Genomic DNA, 17,690 nt, shown 5'->3' with positions numbered 1-17,690 from the left:
AACCTCAGACTCCAGCAGATATGCCTGTGTATAAGGCCATGCCATGCTGACAGCTTCCTGAAGATGTGAGAAGCCATGTTGGAATTCAGGCTCTTTGGGGGCAGCAGTGTGAGGAAGGGCCAAGGGCTGGGCCTTAGAGTCACTAGGCCTCACCAGGAATTCTGCCTCTGTAGGTCACAGACCTTGGCCTTCTTTTCCTTTTTGGCCTAAAGGGGCTAAAAATGTTTGTCCTTTGCCTCTCTCTATCTTGTTTCAAGGAAAGATCTTGGTAAACATTAAAGAGCTTAGTAAAATGAGTTCAGCTTAATGACAATACGATTCAACAAACACTGATTAAACGCCTTCTGTATACAGAGCTGGCCACCAGAGTGTTTTGACTAGAGGAATGAGATGGCCATGTTTGTTGGACTTTTTCTGTCCTATTCCCCAAAGAAACAGAGGAAAAAGCCAAGCTCTGAGGACTCTGGGAACTGCCAGTGGGCGGGTCCTCTTGCTTCTGTCAGAAGGAATTTATGACATCACTTGTGATGTCAGAATCAGAACAGACCAGAGAACAAAGGAGAGGGCAGAGCAGGCAGATTCAGCATGATCAGTAGCGGGGTGAGGGCAACTACATGAGATCCTCATTTTCCCTTCATTCAAAGAAAAACGAGTGCGGAACCCAGCCCAGATGGCTCAGCATAGCGGGTAACTCTCACCTCTTACTCTTTGAGTTGAATGATATAATCTTTGGGACTAATAGGGGGTAACTCTCACCTCTTACTCTTTGAGTTGAATGATATAATCTTTGGGACTAATAGCGGGTAACTCTCACCTCTTACTCTTTGAGTTGAATGATATAATCTTTGGGACTAATAGGGGGTAACTCTCACCTCTTACTCTTTGAGTTGAATGATATAATCTTTGGGACTAATAGCGGGTAACTCTCACCTCTTACTCTTTGAGTTGAATGATATAATCTTTGGGACTAATAGGGGCTCCAAAGGTTTTCTAGTCCAATCTCCTGCTTTCCAAGATGATTACCAAATCTAAACCAAAGGGAAATCTATGGTCTTCTTCAAGATACCCATGGGAAGAGAGTCCAGCCCCACCCCTTCACCATCTATTCAATAATCCTCAAAGTCAGAGACCATTTGTGTGTAACCTTAATCTGTCCTGCCTCAACAGCAACTCACCTCCTTTTCATCAGGTCTCTGCTGGAAAGGAGGTTGCCTTATTGGCTCGGCTGTATGTATTTTTGTTAGTTCTCTATTTATCTTGGTTTTCAGACCTTTATTAGAGCTGTTTGATAGAAATATGGGGGAGGAGGGCAATCAACAGCTTTCCTTCCTATCCTGACTGCGTTGATTTCATTTGTAGAAAAGCTTTTCAGTTTCTTTTAATTTGGTGTTGCTCATTTGGATGTGGAAAGACTTTAGAGATCGTCTAGTGCCAAGTGGGAGGCAGAGGGGAAGTTATTTGACCAAGATCACACAGAAAGGTAGTGGCAGAGCCGAGATCCTTGGTCTCTTGGCTCCCAGCCTAGTGTACTTTCCCCTGGCTCACGCTACTCCCTGAAGACCATCGTTGACTCCCAAACTCTTCCACTGACTAATCTACATAGGGTCTCTTTTCCAAGTCTCATATTGCCCCATGGTCAATGAGAAAGAAGTGTGTGAAGGAGACTAGGTTGGGATTGGGAATCAGTTCAATGCTGACAGAGGCACTCTTGTAGAAAGGGGGCAAGGGGAGGACATTTACTGACTCCGAGCTTTCCAAATGCCAGCCTCCCTTTGGAGGATGTTGCTGGTGTGGCCATGGCAGAGTGCTGGTGCCCGCTCGGTGGACTTGCACAGCTTTCTACTGCCCCTGCATTCCTCATATACCTTTCCTGTGGGTGTGTGATCAGGGGCAAGTCACATAACTTTCCTGGGCCTCAGCTTCTTTATCTCTACAATGGGATAATAATGCCAGTTGCAGTTAGTACCTATCTAATAGCTTTGTTGTAGGCTCCAGTGAGATAATATATGTAAAATATACTGCAGACTTTAAAGCTATAGAAATGTCAAGGGGTTTTCTGGAGCTGACATTTTGATTTCATTGGCCTAAGGAACTCCTGGGGAGAAAAATCCCTCTACCAATGCAGGCTGGCATCTCCTCTGTGTCTGATGTCTTTAGCGTGTTGTCTGGAGTGCTGAGAAATTAAGTACCTTGTCCAGAGGCACAAAGACATTGTGGGTCAAAGTGAACCCAGGCCTGGAACCTATGTCCTTCTGGCTCCAGGGCCTCTCAAAAAGTCGGGATTTTTCCCGGGAATGGAGGAAGCTAAGGACTACTGAATATTGGGGAATGAGAGGACTAACCCACCAGAGATGATAAACTAAATCCTGGAAATGAGAAGCCGACTGTTAGTTAGAATATTAGAGACATAGATGCTAAGCCCTAGAGATGGGGGGAGGGGAAGTCTTATTGATTACAAGTGCTGTCTTCTATGTGAAACCTTAAGTAGTCCAGGGCACTGGACATGGGATCGGGAGGACCTGGGTTCAAATCCCACCTCAGACACTTATTAGCTGTGCGACCCTAGGCCAAGTTATTTTATCTGTGCCTCAGTTTCTTCATCTGTAAAACGAAGGGGTTGAATTTGCTAACCTTTGAGATTTTTTTCTAGCTCTAAATTGATGCTTCCCCCACCCCTAACTACTAATGCCTTCCTGGGTCAAGTACCTTTTATTTATTTACCTTGTGTATACTTAAGGGGGGGGTATGTTGTTCCCCCCACTAGAATGTAAACTCCTTGAGGACAAGGGCTGTTTCATAGTTGTTCTCCCTGTTGCTAAAGTTTTTGAAAAGGCTGTTCCTGCTCATTCCCTCCATTTCCTCACAATTCACCATTTTCCTCAACCTTTGTAAATCTAGTTTCTGCCTTCGCCATTCTGCTTAAACTACTTCATCACTGTTACCATTGGTTACCAATGATCTTGTTTTTCTCTCTCTGTCTTTCCTCCAACTCTCCCCCTCCCATATCTCTGTCTGCCTGTCTCCCCATTTCTGTCTCTCTTCCCATCTCTTCTTTGTTTTGTCTTGTCTCTTCTCTCAATCTCTCTCTCTCTCTCTCTCTCTCTCTCTCTCTTTCTCCCCCCTCCCTGTGTACCCCTCCCCCCCTCCCCCATATCTCTGCCTGTCTCCCTATTTCTGTCTCTCTTCCCATCTCTGCTCTTTGTCTTCTCTCTCTCTGTCTCTTGTCTCTCTCTGTCACTCTCTCTCTCTCCCCCCATATCTCTGTCTGCCTGCCTCCCTATTTCTGTCTCTCTTCCCATCTCTGCTCTGTCTTTGTCTTGTCTCTTCCCCCCACCCTCTCTCTTTCTCCTCCCTCTTTCTTTCCCTTTTTTTTTTGATGAATCTGAAGTCAAATTTATCAAAGGATATTTGGGGGACATAGTCTCTTGGTGCTTGGTCTCAAATGATAGACCCCAGAATGCTTTTGGATAGAGCACATTCCTCTAAGCCTGGGAGAACCTCTGGCTTACCAAGCAGCTGCTGAAGCAGCATGAGTAGGGAAAAATGTCAAGCTCATGGCCAGCAAACTCCCCAGTGAGACCCAAACCAGATCCAAATGTAATTGGGCAATGTTTAACAAAATAACTAAAAATACAATAGAATATAGATAATGTTAATTTGTGTTTTTCTAAGTCACTCTGCATCTACAGGCATGCTTTCTATTTGAGTTTGTCACCACTGTATGCAGGATGCAGGACTAGACTCGAAGTTAGGAAGACCAGCCTTCAGATCCCACCTCTGACACTCAGCAGTGTTATGGAGGAACATATGGGAGGCGAGGCCTACAAATGTGCTGCAGCCTCACTGGTGGGTATCTCTTAGTCATCCAATCCAATGGGCTTTTGTAAAGTCTTGGTGTCATAGGTTCATGGATTTCAAGCTGGAAGCAACCTCAGAGGCCGTCCAATCCAACCCCCTCATTTTACAGAGAAGGGAACTGAGGCCCAGGGAGGGGAAAGGACTTATCCAAGGTCATACATAGGATCCTAGATCTAGAGCTGGAAGGGACCTCAGGGACCATCTAGTCCAACCCTCTCACTTTACAGAGGAGAATCTCACTACCTCTAGGGAACCCCTCTTCCATTGAGACTCTGTGCAGGACATGCTCCATGACTCTGGCAGGCTCCTTTGGCAAGCATCCGTCTGCATGTTTTATAACTTCCTGAACGTTAATAGTCAGAGGCTCATAGAACATGGCGTTCTCTATGGTGGAATCTATCAAAGAATCTTATGTAATCTCAACATAAGATAAGGCAGGGGTTCTTAACCTTGTTTTAAAAAGTATTCGGCTAATTATTTCAATTTAATTGACCTCCTTTGTAATCCTCTGTATTTTATGCATTTAAAAACATGATTCTGAGAAGGAATCCCTGGGCTTCACCAGTTTGATTCCCAGACAGAGGGTATGTAACACAAAGACATCAGTCTGGGAACCTGTACTGACTCCCTCTGCCAATGCAGGATGGCATATTCTCTGCAACTGACCATCATAGAGAGAGTCACTTTGAACACTGAGCTTTGAGGATTTGCCCAGTTTCTGTGATGAGAACAGGGCATAGGCCTTTGTCAGAAAGGGGACCTCCAAAAAAGAAAAAGAAATCAAAAAGAAAGGGCACCTCCCTGTAATTTCCTCAAGTTGATTGGGGGATGGGAGGGGTGGTGAGGTTCAAATGCCTCACACCAGCTGAAACCATCCTTTTTGGTTTATGGTTCAGCTTAGCTTTATTAGGCTATAGTATATTCTAATGGCTTAGGAAATATTAGTTTGCCGTGCAAATTGATTTCCTTTGCTTCTTTGGAGTATCATATACCATTCTTTAATTTATTTCAGTTGCCAAATTGTCCTTCGTGGTTTGGACTGATTTTTCCCCTTTATTTGTAAAAGACCTACTCCCGCTTACTTGCAAGATTCTTTCTTTAATGTTGAAGCTCTGGATTTTGGAAACCATTTCTGGGTGAGCTCAGAGTCCTCAGCCAACATCCTGTGGATTCCATTGGTCTATTCTTTACCCTCTGTTTCCAAAACTCCTGGGCAGTTTCTAGGATGATTTCTAGGAGTGTATTATTCAGTATTTTTATTCATCATTTGTATTGCTGGGAGACTAAATTCCTTGAGTTGTCTTGCCATGATTTGTCTTTCAAGGTTAATTAGTTTGATCTGTAGAGATTTCAAAGCATTCCTCCAATTTTGTTGTCTTTTGATTTTGCCTTTACGTATATTTTTTCTCTAGAAAGGCAGAGTGGTCAAATGGATAGAGGTCTGGGCTTGGAGTCAGGGGGAGCTGAGTTCAAATCCCAGATCTGACACCTGTTAGCTGTATGATCGTGGGCAAGCTCCTTAAGGCTTCTTCATTTGTGATTTTGGAATCCAAATATACCAATCTCTATTGCAGATTGCCTTCTGCCTCAGTGAGCTTGCTACCTCTGTTGGAAAGAGTCCATTCTCTCCCTTTCACTTGTCTTTGTGAATTCTTCATTGAGAGCTCTCACTTCAATCTTTCTCCCCCATTCTCATTTCTTCCTTCCTTTATTTCCTCAATTCAACTCACCAAAGAGTTCCCAGAGTGCTCTGGGGTACTTACAGCTGCTTTGTAATCATTTCTTGGGGCTGCATTGACTTCATTGGTAATACTCTCTCCATCTTCTGGGGCTGTTGCTTTCACCTTATGATGGTCATTCACTTTTATGGTTGTCAAATTTGGATTCAGTCCTTCTGTGCTGGTCTTTCTATAAGGTTTTTCCTTGTTAAGTTTTCTTTCCTTTTTCTTTATGTTTCTTTTTTTAAAACTTCTTTTGGTGCCTGTCTTACATTTTGAGGGGTGTAAGGGGAAGCAGGAGTTCATTCAGCTCTTTTCAGGGCTAAACCTTGGAGAAAGTGCAAAGGATCCACCTTCTAACTGCAGGTATGGGGTGGGGGTGGCGCTGCACATTCTGGACATAGGGTACAAGGAGGCTAAGTTTTTAGGTGGAGCTGAAGTGGAAGACGGAGTAAAGTGCCAGAAGGAAGGGGGGCTAATCTCTTACTGAATTTGGGACCCTTTTAAAGATTTCCTGTTCCTCAGGGTTTGTTGAACCTTGATTTGGACTCCTTAGCCCTGAATGCTCCTAGGCTCACCAGTTAGGCCCATAATCCTGAGCCTCCCCCACCTCCAGTACCTGGCCCTAGACACTAAGCCTCAGTTTTCCCATCTGCAAAATAAGATCACAATCCTTGCCCTCCCTACCTTACAGGAATGTTATAAAGCTCCAATGAGATCGTGTGTATTGATGCTTTATAAAGTAAAAAGTAAGACATATGTGTCACATCAACCAGTCAATAAGCATTTTTTAAGTCAGTAGGCATCTGACTGTTACAGGCATTACTGTTGGAACCGCTGAGGTTTAGTGGAAAGTGCAGTAGAGCTGAGGCAGGAGACCTAGGTTAGAGTCCTAATTAGTTATTCGACTAGTTATGGACTAATTAGTTATGTGACTATGGACACGCCATTTCCCTTTTCTGAACTCAGTTTCCTTATCTGCAAACACACACACACACACACACACACACACACACACATATGCACATGTGTGCATCCCCTTCTCTCCCCTAAAGAAGGTATTTTGGAAACCATGAAGTATAAGACATATGAGCTCTTACTATTACTATAACTACTAACCTAAGACTCAGTTTCCTTTTCTGTAAATTGGGGAATAATAGCTATACCATCTGATACGGCATTGTTCTAAAGGAAATATTTTATAAACCTTAAAATGCTGTAGAAATTGGGAGGATGATGATGGAACCCATGTGTCAGAGACACAGGGCCTGGGTAAACATTAAAGAATTTCCTCACTTTCTTGGCCCCCACCTTGGAAACTTTACTTTCCACCTATATGTCACAATATTACATAGAAAGATTTTTATTAAAAGTAGAGAAACCAAACAGAAATCTGAGCTTGAGCAAACATTCATTCCCAAGAAGCCTATAAATACTGAGTCACAGTCTTGAATCTGAAGGCTCCTTTGTGCTCCTACTCCACTTTCCTCAAGTCTTGGCTTGGCCTGCCTCCACTTGAAGGGGGATGGGTTGTGATGATGGTGGTCTCTTTCTCTCTCCTCCCCATCTCCCTCTTCCTTTCCCCTTCTCCTTCTCTCTCTTAATTTCCCTATCTCCTTTCCCCTTCCCCTCTCCCTCTCTCTCCTCCCTTTTCCTCTCCCTCTCCTCTTTCTCTCTCTCTGTGTCTCTCTCCCCCCTCCCTCTCCTTCTTTCTCTCCCCTTCTCTCTGTCTCTGTCTCTCTCTCTCTTCTCCTCTCCCCCTCTCCCTCTCCTTCTTTCTCTCCCCTTCTCTGTCTCTCTGTGTGTGTGCCTCTCTCTCCCTCTCCCTCTTCCTCTCCTTCTCCCCTTCTCTGTCTCTGTCTCTCTTCTCTCTCTCTCTCTCTCTCTCTCTCTCTCTCTCTCTCTCTCTCTCTCTCTTTTTCTCTCCCTTTCTCTCTTTCTGTCTCTCTCCATCTTTCTCTCTGTCTCTCCCTTTCTCTCTCTCTGTGTCTCTGTCTCTCTCCCTCTGTCTCTCTCTCTGTCTCTCCCTTTCTTTCTCTTTCTGTCTCTGTCTCTCTGTCTTTGTCTTTCTGTCTGTCTCTCTCCCTCTGTCTGTCTCTCTCTGTCTCTCCCTTTCTCTCTCTGTCTCTCCCTCTATCTATCTCTGTCTCTCCCTTTCTCTCTCTCTTTCTGTCTCTGTCTCTCTGTCTCTCTGTCTCTCTCTGTCTCTCTCTCTCTGTCTCTCTCTCTCTGTCTCTCTCTCTCTCTCTCTCTCTCTCTCTCCCTCCCTCCCTCCCTCTCTCTGTCCCCACCCTTTGGCTTCCTCTCCCTCTATTCCTCACTCTCCCTTCTGTCTCCCTTCTCTCACTCCTTCCTCTCCCTCCCCTTTCTTTCTTCCCTACTCCCACCTCTTTCTTTCCCCTCCCCCTCCCAGCTCCCTGCTGATCTCTATGACTCCCAGTACACAACCATGTACCTTTTCAGGTGAGGCCAGGAAGTCCCTGTACAATCCTCCATTCTTTTGATGCCACCTTCCCAGTGCCACAAAGGCAAAGAAACTTTATCTGTCTTTTGGCTCCCCCGCCCCAGCCCACCTCCCACCACCCATGCCTATGTTCTTCCCATGGTCTTCAGGTTCTCCCCTGGCCAGCAGTCCCACCATCACCATGGCGTACCCCACTCCTCACTGTGACTACCCATGTACAGGGCCATGCAGACCCCATTTACGGACATGGGAAAGGACAGATGTCCTCATACTTGCCACATTTTTGACTCTTTAACTCTGCCATAGTAAAGATGGCAAGCCATGCACATCTTATCCCCAGACGCAAGCTGCTGGGCCCTGGCCAAGTCAGTGCACTTCCCTGTGGGCCTCAGTTTCCTCCCCTGTAAGATGAGAACTTGGGATCTGATGGCCTCTAGGGTCCCTTCCTTCCAGCTCTAGAGTTCGGAGGCTCCGAAGAGTACTTCACAGTGGATCTAACCAATAGATATCTTCGGAATCTTTAACCTGCCAGGACCAATGTGGCCCTTGGCTGTCTATTCCTTTCCTTTGGATACTGACTGACACTCCTCTATTTCTGATCAGACATTTACTAGATAGTAACAACGATAACAAGCACCTTTCCAAGCCTCAGTTTTCCCATCTATAAAATGGAGACTTCTATTCCCTACTTCCCAGACTTGTTGCAAACTTTAAAGCCCTATAGAAATGTGAATTATTGTTATTATTATTGCAGGTCCTCGGTCTCTTACTTTAGACAGCCCTCCCTGCAGACCTATGATTCATCCAGTGACCTGGAAATTGAAAGCCCCCTCATCAGCCAGCCAGACCTGCCTTCAGGGAGCAAGACCTCGTCTAGGCTTTCCCAGCTCTGGCCACACAAGGTCCTTCCTCATTATCCTGAAGAATCCAGGATGGTGCTCTTAAGCAATACCAGAAGCTCGGTTACCTGTGGCTCTGGATGCTGCTGGGCCCGCTGTTTTCGAAGGGCCAGGTGGTCTCAGGTAGACCCAGAGCTTGTGAAGATAGGGGTTTTTATTGAAGAAGCCAGGAATGCAGGTGAGAGTGAACCCCCGATGGACAGTGACTGGGTGCTTGGAAAGGTCTGGGGCTCACTGCTGACGGAATCACAGAGTCATAGGCAGGTAGAGACTTTGGGAAGTGACCCAGCAGCTACTTACTGGCTAGGAAGGTCCCCCTCCCACCTCCCACCCATTATCAGGACTCCTGAGCTTTTGAACCCTGTAACTATATGTCAATTGAGCATTGCTTCCTGGTCCTAGATTGCAGCGTTTGTCCTCAAGGCCTTATGGGTAGGCAGTCAGCAGCTACCTCTGTAATGTGATTTGGGGATAGAGAGGGGTCAGAATGGCCCTTTGTCCCCAAATACCTCCCCACTGAGCTTGGTGATGCCTGAAACATTATTTAAACTTCATTCCACTGGGTTGTAAAGACTTTTCAGTCCTCTGGAGTCTTCTAGGGAAATGCTTCGGGAGCAGGGAGAGCATAAACCAGTATCGGCCAGTTACAGCCTAACAGGGATTATTTGGCTGAGACCAAAGTTCTGGAATTAACACAGAATAGGTATGGGTAGGTGGAAGGGGGAGAGTTCCACCAGGATCTGGGAAGGGGGTCATAGAGGTAATGCTGTATAGTGGGAACATCAGACTAGATAATCTCTGAGGTCCTTCCCAGCTCTGACCACTTCTAGGTCATAGGATTTAAAAACTACAAGGGCACATCTAGTCCAACCCCCTCAGGCACAGAATAGGGCAGTGATCTGTATAAGGCTGCATTGGTAGGAGGTAGCAGAACCAAGATTCAAATTCCAGGCTTCTGACTCCTCTATATTATCCTACATTGTGAGCCAGGACTGAGACTTGGTCCTGGTCTCAGCTCAGCCATTAACTAACCATATTGTGACCATGAGCAGAGAGGAGCTTCTTAACAGCAAGGGACTATCTTCTGCCGTTCTTTGTATCCCCAGTGCTTTGCACAGTGCCTGGTACATAGTAGGTGCTTACTAGATATTTGCTGACTGACTGCCCTCTGGGTCTTACCTTCCCTGTCCATAAAAGAAGAGAGTTGTTCTAGGAGACACACTGTCATTTTATACACCCATATACTATCTCTTTTCCTTTCTCTCCCTCCCCTTAGCCATCTGTTTTAAAATCCTTAAATCTCTGGGAATGAAGAGATGTTACCAGGTGAAAGCCTCAATGTTAAAGCTTTGCAGCATGGCACAGAATCATCAAGGCATCGTATTAACAACAATCCAACAGTATCTCCAAGAACATGAAGAGGTATTGCTCCCTGTCCCCAGGCAGCCAGGCTCTGGTGGAGGAAACAGTCCGATTTGCTCCCTTGGGAAATGTCCTGGGGAGAGAAAGGGTGGGAGAAACAGTCCCATTATTCAGCAAGTGAGCCCAGCAAGGCATGGGCCCCCACTTCTCAGAAGTTGAACAGACAAGGGAATGGGGAGGGCTCAAAGTGGGGCAAAGTCCTCCCCAAAGAGAGCCAGTAGGTCTAGACCTGGGAATGTGGAGGAGGACTCAGGCTCTTGGAGGAGCCTGGAGGAGGCTGGGCAGCATTGTACAAGAGCACTGGGTTTGGGGTCCCAGAGACCTAGGTGGAGAACAAATCCTGGCTATTTATCAGTTGTGTAACCTGTAAAATGTGGATAATAATATACTGTCTAGCTCATGGCAAGGGGAGGTATTGGGGTAAAAGTGCTTAGGAAACCCCCCAAAGTGCTGTAGAAATCTGAGTTAGAATCAAGGTAGTAGCCAAGGTGATTCTTCGTGGCCATGTGGAAGCTGGGCTGTGTGTGTTTGTACTCATACTTGCCCATGTGGATCAAATTCTTTCTTCTTGACTTTTACTGCGGGGATAGTCATATGGACACCTACATTTTTATCCTAGCTCCTTTCCAAATGATCTGAATGACTTTGGACCAATCATTTCTCCTCCTAGAGCCTCTATTTTACCTTCTGTAACATTGGGAAAAGCAGGGTAGCTAGGTGGCGCTGCAGTAGATAGAGTGCTGGGCCTGGAGTCAAGAAGACTCTTCCTGAGTTCAAATCTGACCTCAGACACACTTACTAGTTGTGTGACCCTGGGCAAGTCACTTCACCCTGTTTGCTTCAGTTTCCTCATCTGTGAAATGAGCTGGAGAAGGAAAGGGCAAGCCACTGCAGTATCTTTCCCAAGAAAACCCTAAATAGGGTCACAGAGCAGCCAACACAACTGAACAACAACAGCAATGATAGTGGAAAATTCATTGTATTCCAAGTGAGACTTATCCCTGAATCTGCCTCTCCAAATTTCTTTATACTTCCAGTCATCCGGGTCTGTGCACCTTGGAGTCATCCTTGGCCTTTCCATCTATTTCCCTCCTGAATATCTAATCAGTTGCCACGGCTTGTTGATTCTGTCTCCACATCTTCTCTCTCCCTGACCTTCATCCTCTCTGACCTAGGTGACTGTGATACTTTTAACTGGTCCCCCTGCGTCCAGCCTCTTCCGCTCCAATTCATCTTCTACTCAGTTGCCTGACGTCGTTCTGGTAGGCACTCTGATCAGGCAGCGTGTTATACACTGGAGTTTGAGACCCACCTCTTTACCAACTATTGTAAACATGGACAAATGACTCACCCTCTGAGGACTTCATTTTCCTCATTTAGAAAGTAGGGGTGCTAGTACTGCACTTATACTACCCACCTGACGGGGTTTGGGGAAGAAGATGCTTTGCAAATAGAAACCAGATTTGGGATATTGCCCTTCTAAAAATGGCTTCCCGTCATTCACTGAACAAACTATAAACTCCTGAACCTGGCATTCAAGCCCTCTGCGTTCTGGCTCCCTGCCCTATTAGGATGGTTAATTGGAATACTCTCCAGCCTCTCTTCTCATCCAGGCTACTCCATCTTTGTGCCATCGTTGTCCATGCCAGGCCCTATGCCTGGCATGGACTCCCCCACTCCTGTCTTCACTCTTTTCATTCAAAGCCTAGTTCAGGCATCGCCTTCTCTATGAAGCTTTCTGTACCTGACCCCTCTAGATGAAAGTTACCTCACCCTCCTCATATTTCCCATCACACTCTTCCTTAATCCATCCTCACAATGTTCTTGCTCACTTGTGTATGTAACTCGAGTCCTGGGCCTCAGGTTACATGTACATGTCTTTCCCCCATTAGATTATGCTCATGGAGACGAAGACCTGTGGCATGTGTCTTTGTATATCCAGGACCCAGCCCTAGGCCTCCCATATGGTAGAAATTTAATAAAAGTCTATTGAATTGAGTTGGGATTGAATCCAGTAAAGAGAAGAACCATTCCCAAGGCTGGGATAAGAACAAATGTGGTCAAAACAATATACACAATGACTACCATACTGTGAATGGAAAGGACTACCACAAAACAATCGAAAATGAGTGTTACGAAATTACAAAGAATAAGCTTGGGGCCAAAGAAGAGGGATGAGAAGGCACCTTCTTACTTCTCTGCAGAGGCCAGAGTGGGCCATTCACAGGATGGGAAAAGACATCGATTTCAGATGCTTTTGATGGATTGATTGGTTTTAATTACCTTTTTCCTCTTATTCCTTTCCTTTCTTTTTAAATCTTCATTATAAGGGACAGCTCTTGGGGCGGGGGGTGGGGGATCATTTTACAGAGCTGGAAACTGAGGCTCAGAGAGATTGAAGTCACTTGCTCAAGGACTTCCTAAATCTTGAGCTGGAAGGAAGCTCGGAGGCCACCTAGTCCAACCTGTCGTTTTTAAAAAAAAATAATTTATTTTTAGTTTACAACATTCCTTTCCAAAAGCTTTTGAGTTCCAAATTTTCTCCCCCCTTCCCCCTCAAGACAGCATGCATTTCAATATAGGCTCTACATATACATTCACATTAAACATATTTTCACATTAGTCATCTGACTTCTCCTTTTACAGAGGAAGAAACTAAGGGCCAGGGATATGAAAGTACCTGACCAAGGTCACACATAGGATCAGAGATTTAAAGATTTGATGCCCCCCCAGGCCAAGTAATCTAACTCCTGCCTGACCACATCCCCTCTACAGTGGTGCCAACAAGTGGTCATCAAGCCTTTTGAAGGGGGGTGTGAACTAGAATTGGTGGAGTGGCTGGTGTGAATCAGATCCAGATGAACAGTCCCTTTGGGTGCTTCCTCCTCCCTTTGAAGATCAAAATGATTGTTAAAGCAAAGTCCCAAATGTGTTCAGTGTCCCACTCTGGGCAGAGGAAAGCTCCAGGAGACTCCAAGCTAATCCAAGCCCTCCTTCATCACTGCTGTAGCGCAACAGACAACATGACTACTGCATCTTCCTCCACTGATCCTCATCACCATGCCTTCCCTACCCCATTTCCTCTCCCTGCCTCCTGGATTTTCTCCAGATCCTATCTTCTTACTATACAAGGCCACTGTAACCTCCTCCTCCCAATTCAGTTCAATTTCCCATTCCCCTATTACTGATCCTATTCTTGTTGGTATATCCCAGTTGTGGGCCTCATCTCCCTGGTCCCTACCAGTGATCCCTAGAAGGCATCACCTTACTTGCAGTAGGGTCTCCAGGACCTGTCCTTGTTGGTATATCCCAGTTGTGTGCCTCATCTCCCAGGTTCCTAGCAGTGATCCCTAGAAGGCATCACCTTACTTGCAGTAGGGTCCCCAGGACCTGTCCTTGTTGGTATAGCCCAGTTGTGGGCCTCATCTCCCTGGTTCCTAGCAGTGATCCCTAGAAGGCATCACCTTACTTGCAGTAGGGTCTCCAGGACCTGTCCTTGTTGGTATATCCCAGTTGTGGGCCTCATCTCCTAGGTTCCTGGCAGTGATCCCTAGAAGGCATCACCTTGCTTGCAGTAGGGTCTCCAGGGCACTGGGTTCATTAGCCATCCTGTTCCCACCTGTGTGTGCACTTTGAAGCCATATGAGTTTAATTTGGTCTTCTCTTTTTAGGTGTTGTCTCTTGTGGATTACTCGTCCTTTCTCTTGCTCTTATTGTACGAGCTAGCTCCCTTGAAAAGATTCATGTGAGCTTCCTTTCCCTCCCTTTTTTTAATTTGAAGTCCTATTCCTTTGATTTCAAAGACTTCAGGAAAATCTGTTATTACCAGCCCTTTATATTATTACCAGCCCTTACCCTCTTTGGCTAATTGCCTCCCAACCTCAGCACCCCAGGGACAAATGACTTATGGTTGCAGCTCATTTCTAGTGTTTCCCTCCTAAAGGCAGCTAGGTGGTGGGATGGAGCAAGTGCTGGGCCTGTGGTTAGGAAGGTCTGAGTTCCAAACAGGTCTCAGGCACTTACTAGCTATGTGAACCTGAGTGAATCATTTAAAGAAAACCAATAACCTCTGTTTGCCTCAATTTCCTTGTCTGTAAAATGAGGATAATAACAACACCTACCTCCAGTGTTGTTGTGAGGATCAAATGGGACAATAATTGTTAAATGCTTAGCACAGTAGCTGGCACATAGTAGGTGCTTTATAAACGTTAGTTGGTGAGTCGTGCAGGAGATAGAGTTCTGGGCGTGATATCAGAAAGGCCCAACTGCCCCAGGATTGAACCAAGTTGGATTGTTAGCCTCAATTCAGAGTAAATGGATCCCTTAGTGAAAGGAGAGGGTTCCCTAGCCCTCTGGGCCCAGCAGCAGATTTTTTGCATTAACCAAGACATGCCATCTCTCAGTCCTCACCTCTGCCTCTTGGAACTTCAAGATTTTCCCACTTTTCCCGATTTCCCCCAATTTTCAATATCCCATCTCCCAAATCACTTTTGATTTCTTTGGTATAGAGCCTGTGGATACTTATCTGTGAAGATGTTCTGTCTCCCCACTAGATTGTGAGCTCCTTAAGAACAGGGACTATCTCAGGCTTGAATTCCTACCTCCACGGCCTCTCAGCACCTGGCACAAAGAAGGCTCTTATGACACTGTTGGTTGATTGATTCTCTCCATTTGAAGGGTTAGATTTTAGATGGAAATCCACAAGTATTTGTTTCTGAAAATGCTCTGCCTCAGGTTCTTTAACTGTTAAAAGGGAATAATAACAGAAGATACCTTGCAGGGTTGTTGAATGAGTGAACGAGTGAATGAATGAATGAGTGAATGAGTGAATGAATGAATAAGCACGGATTAAACACTTGCAATGTGCAAAGCTAGGTACTAAAGAAACACTAAATAGAAAAGTCAGACTATCCCTGTGAGAGAAATTATTATTTCTCTCTTGTATTTAATGACTGATTCTTGAGTTAGGACCCAGGTTTTTGCCATTGTCCACTTTTTCATTCAGAAATCAGCCCCTGTAGCTTACTTGGGCAGCCTTTGAAGTGCAGGGCTGATAGTGAGAGGGAGAACTCAGATCTGATCCAAAGGTAAAGTTCTATGAATTGCTGGATTCCGGCCCATTGTGTCTTACTCAGGTCTGGGAAAATGTCAGTTCTACCTTTTTTCAGATGGGTGATATGAATATAGATGGGTCTCTTTTGACTAAAACTGACTGATCAGAGTCCATACCCCAGACCCTCATTAGAATAGGTCCACTTCTCATTGTAATATTCATTCTCTCATTAATTGCCAACCAATCAGAGTTGATTTCCACCCTCAGGAGCACCAACTCTCCCAAGGACATAGAAGTATTGAGTGGGTTCCATGACTGGTCTTTTGGTCTAAGGGACATGGCCAAATGACCATGCTTTTATTAATAATATACTGACAACAACTAGCATTATTAATAAAATGATTAATTACCCAGAAACTATGGCTCTCGAACTTTTTATATGTTATACCTGCTCTCAAGGAGCTCACATGGGTGAGAAAACACATGGAAGAGTTCAGCTGCAGGTCAGAGAGAAAGATCCCATGGTCTTAGGGTGCAGCAACAAAGCAAGTGGTAATGACTCTCCTTTAATGTCATTTCCATGCGTCTGATGGTGACCCATTTGGTGGTGGCCAGGACTTTAGTGCTATGATAGAACCACCATCTAACAGCATTCTCAGGTGCACGCACTATGGGTTAGCCTAGTTTTTTCTCTGAAAGATGACAAAGCTGTATAAGAGACTGGATTTCCCCAGCCTAGACCTGCACAACTTGGCAGTAGGTAGGGGCCAAAATTAAAATAGGCTAAACTTCTTCAGGCTGCAAATAGGTTTTTAGAGACAGACTGATGATGGTTGGTTGCCACAGGTCACATGACAAACAGGAAAGAGTGCACAGTGGCAACGCACTTGCCAAGTTACATGATAGGCACAACAGTGACTAGTGGAAGGTGGGTTAAGTGGGGCATGGACAAAGCACTTGTTTTATCTTTATTTTCTTTTACATCCTCTCCATTTTTCCCAAGCCACCCAAAATCCTTTGGTAGGCCACATGTTGTGCATGTCTGCTCCGGGGGCTAAGGTTTAAGCTACACCTCCTTTGATTGGCCAGCTTCCCGGTAACTAACCTAAGGGCATAAGAAGCACCCCTCACACATTGGGATCAGGGTCCTTCAGATCTGGCTGCTGTCCCAAGATGGTTGCGCTATAGTGATGGGAATCACCAAATCCGACTCCACTGGATAGACATGTCCATATGGAGGCAAGAGAAGTCCATATCTACTCAAACCAAGTGCTCTAGCATCTCTGCCATCTCTTTTCTATGCCATGGCTTAACTCTCATCTTGTTAACTGTTATGACCTGGGCTTGTCTCAGTTGACTCTAGTTGTTGTCGTTCAGTCATTTCAGTCCTATCTGACTCTTCATGATCCCACTGGGGGTTTTCTTGGCAAAGACCCCAGAGTGGTTTGCCATTTTCTTCTCCGGCTCATTTTACAGATAAAGAAACTGAGGCCCACAGGGTGAAGTGACTTGCCCAGGGTCACACTGCTAGGAAGTGGCTGAGGTCAGATTTGAATTCAGGAAGATGAGTCTTCCTGATTCTAAGCCCAGTGCTCTATCCACGGGGCAAACCTAGTTACCCCAGTACCAAACCCCAACTAGCAGAGGAGCAACCCAAGTCAGGCCTACCAATTACTAGTGGGGAGAACTTTCACTTCTATGTCTTAAGTTACTGTGCCTCTAGCACAGTTGCCAAGCCACACTGAGGGTGGGGTTGCCTCCTGGGATGATGGCTGTAAGATATGAATGGCCTGGAAGTAGGACCAGTGGTCGGGTAGTGTTACCACTCCTGGGCCTCTTGGGTTTACCTGTCCATTCATGGCAGTTGAGCAGCAGCTGGTGTTGATGGTGGAAAGGAAGGTGGACCCCTTCTCCACAGTGATTACCCTTCAATGATGGCTATTGGGTCTAGGTTAGAAGCAAGGCTGCTGGTCTAGGCTCTTGACTTTGGGGTCCTAGGCTATCCCCATCAAGGTCCAGATGGGCAAAGTTGTATATTAAGCATTCCTATGTTCCTGGCCCTAGGCTAGGTGGTGGGAATACACATACAAAGAATGTATCAATTGCTACTCACATGGAATTTACATGCTAATGATGGAGACAGTAAGTACATATATAGGTTTATAAGCATAATATAAAGTTAATAAATACAATAGTAGGTACAAGGTAGTTTGGGGGGGGAGTACTAGCAGTTGGGGGGAATTAGGAAAGGTTTTATGTGGAAGGTGGGGCTTTAG

The 17,690-nt window shown here is 45.5% G+C and overlaps 1 protein-coding gene across 1 annotated transcript in view; it reads left to right on the top strand.

The window, feature by feature from the left end:
- Window positions 1-8,025: 8,025 nt before the first annotated feature.
- Window positions 8,026-17,690, top strand: part of LOC118833036 (maestro heat-like repeat family member 5) — a 138,403-nt gene continuing 128,738 nt past the window's right edge. The window contains exons 1-3 of the mRNA XM_036740429.1: window positions 8,026-8,039; window positions 8,795-9,123; window positions 10,216-10,361. Coding sequence (XP_036596324.1) covers window positions 8,026-8,039; window positions 8,795-9,123; window positions 10,216-10,361 — 489 coding nt within the window. The remainder of the gene's footprint in view (window positions 8,040-8,794; window positions 9,124-10,215; window positions 10,362-17,690) is intronic.

This window comes from Trichosurus vulpecula, assembly GCF_011100635.1.
Source record: "Trichosurus vulpecula isolate mTriVul1 chromosome X unlocalized genomic scaffold, mTriVul1.pri SUPER_X_unloc_1, whole genome shotgun sequence".
Classification (NCBI taxonomy): domain Eukaryota; kingdom Metazoa; phylum Chordata; class Mammalia; order Diprotodontia; family Phalangeridae; genus Trichosurus; species Trichosurus vulpecula.
The sequence above is the reverse complement of the archived record's forward strand: the minus strand, read 5'-3'. Positions and strand labels throughout refer to the sequence as shown.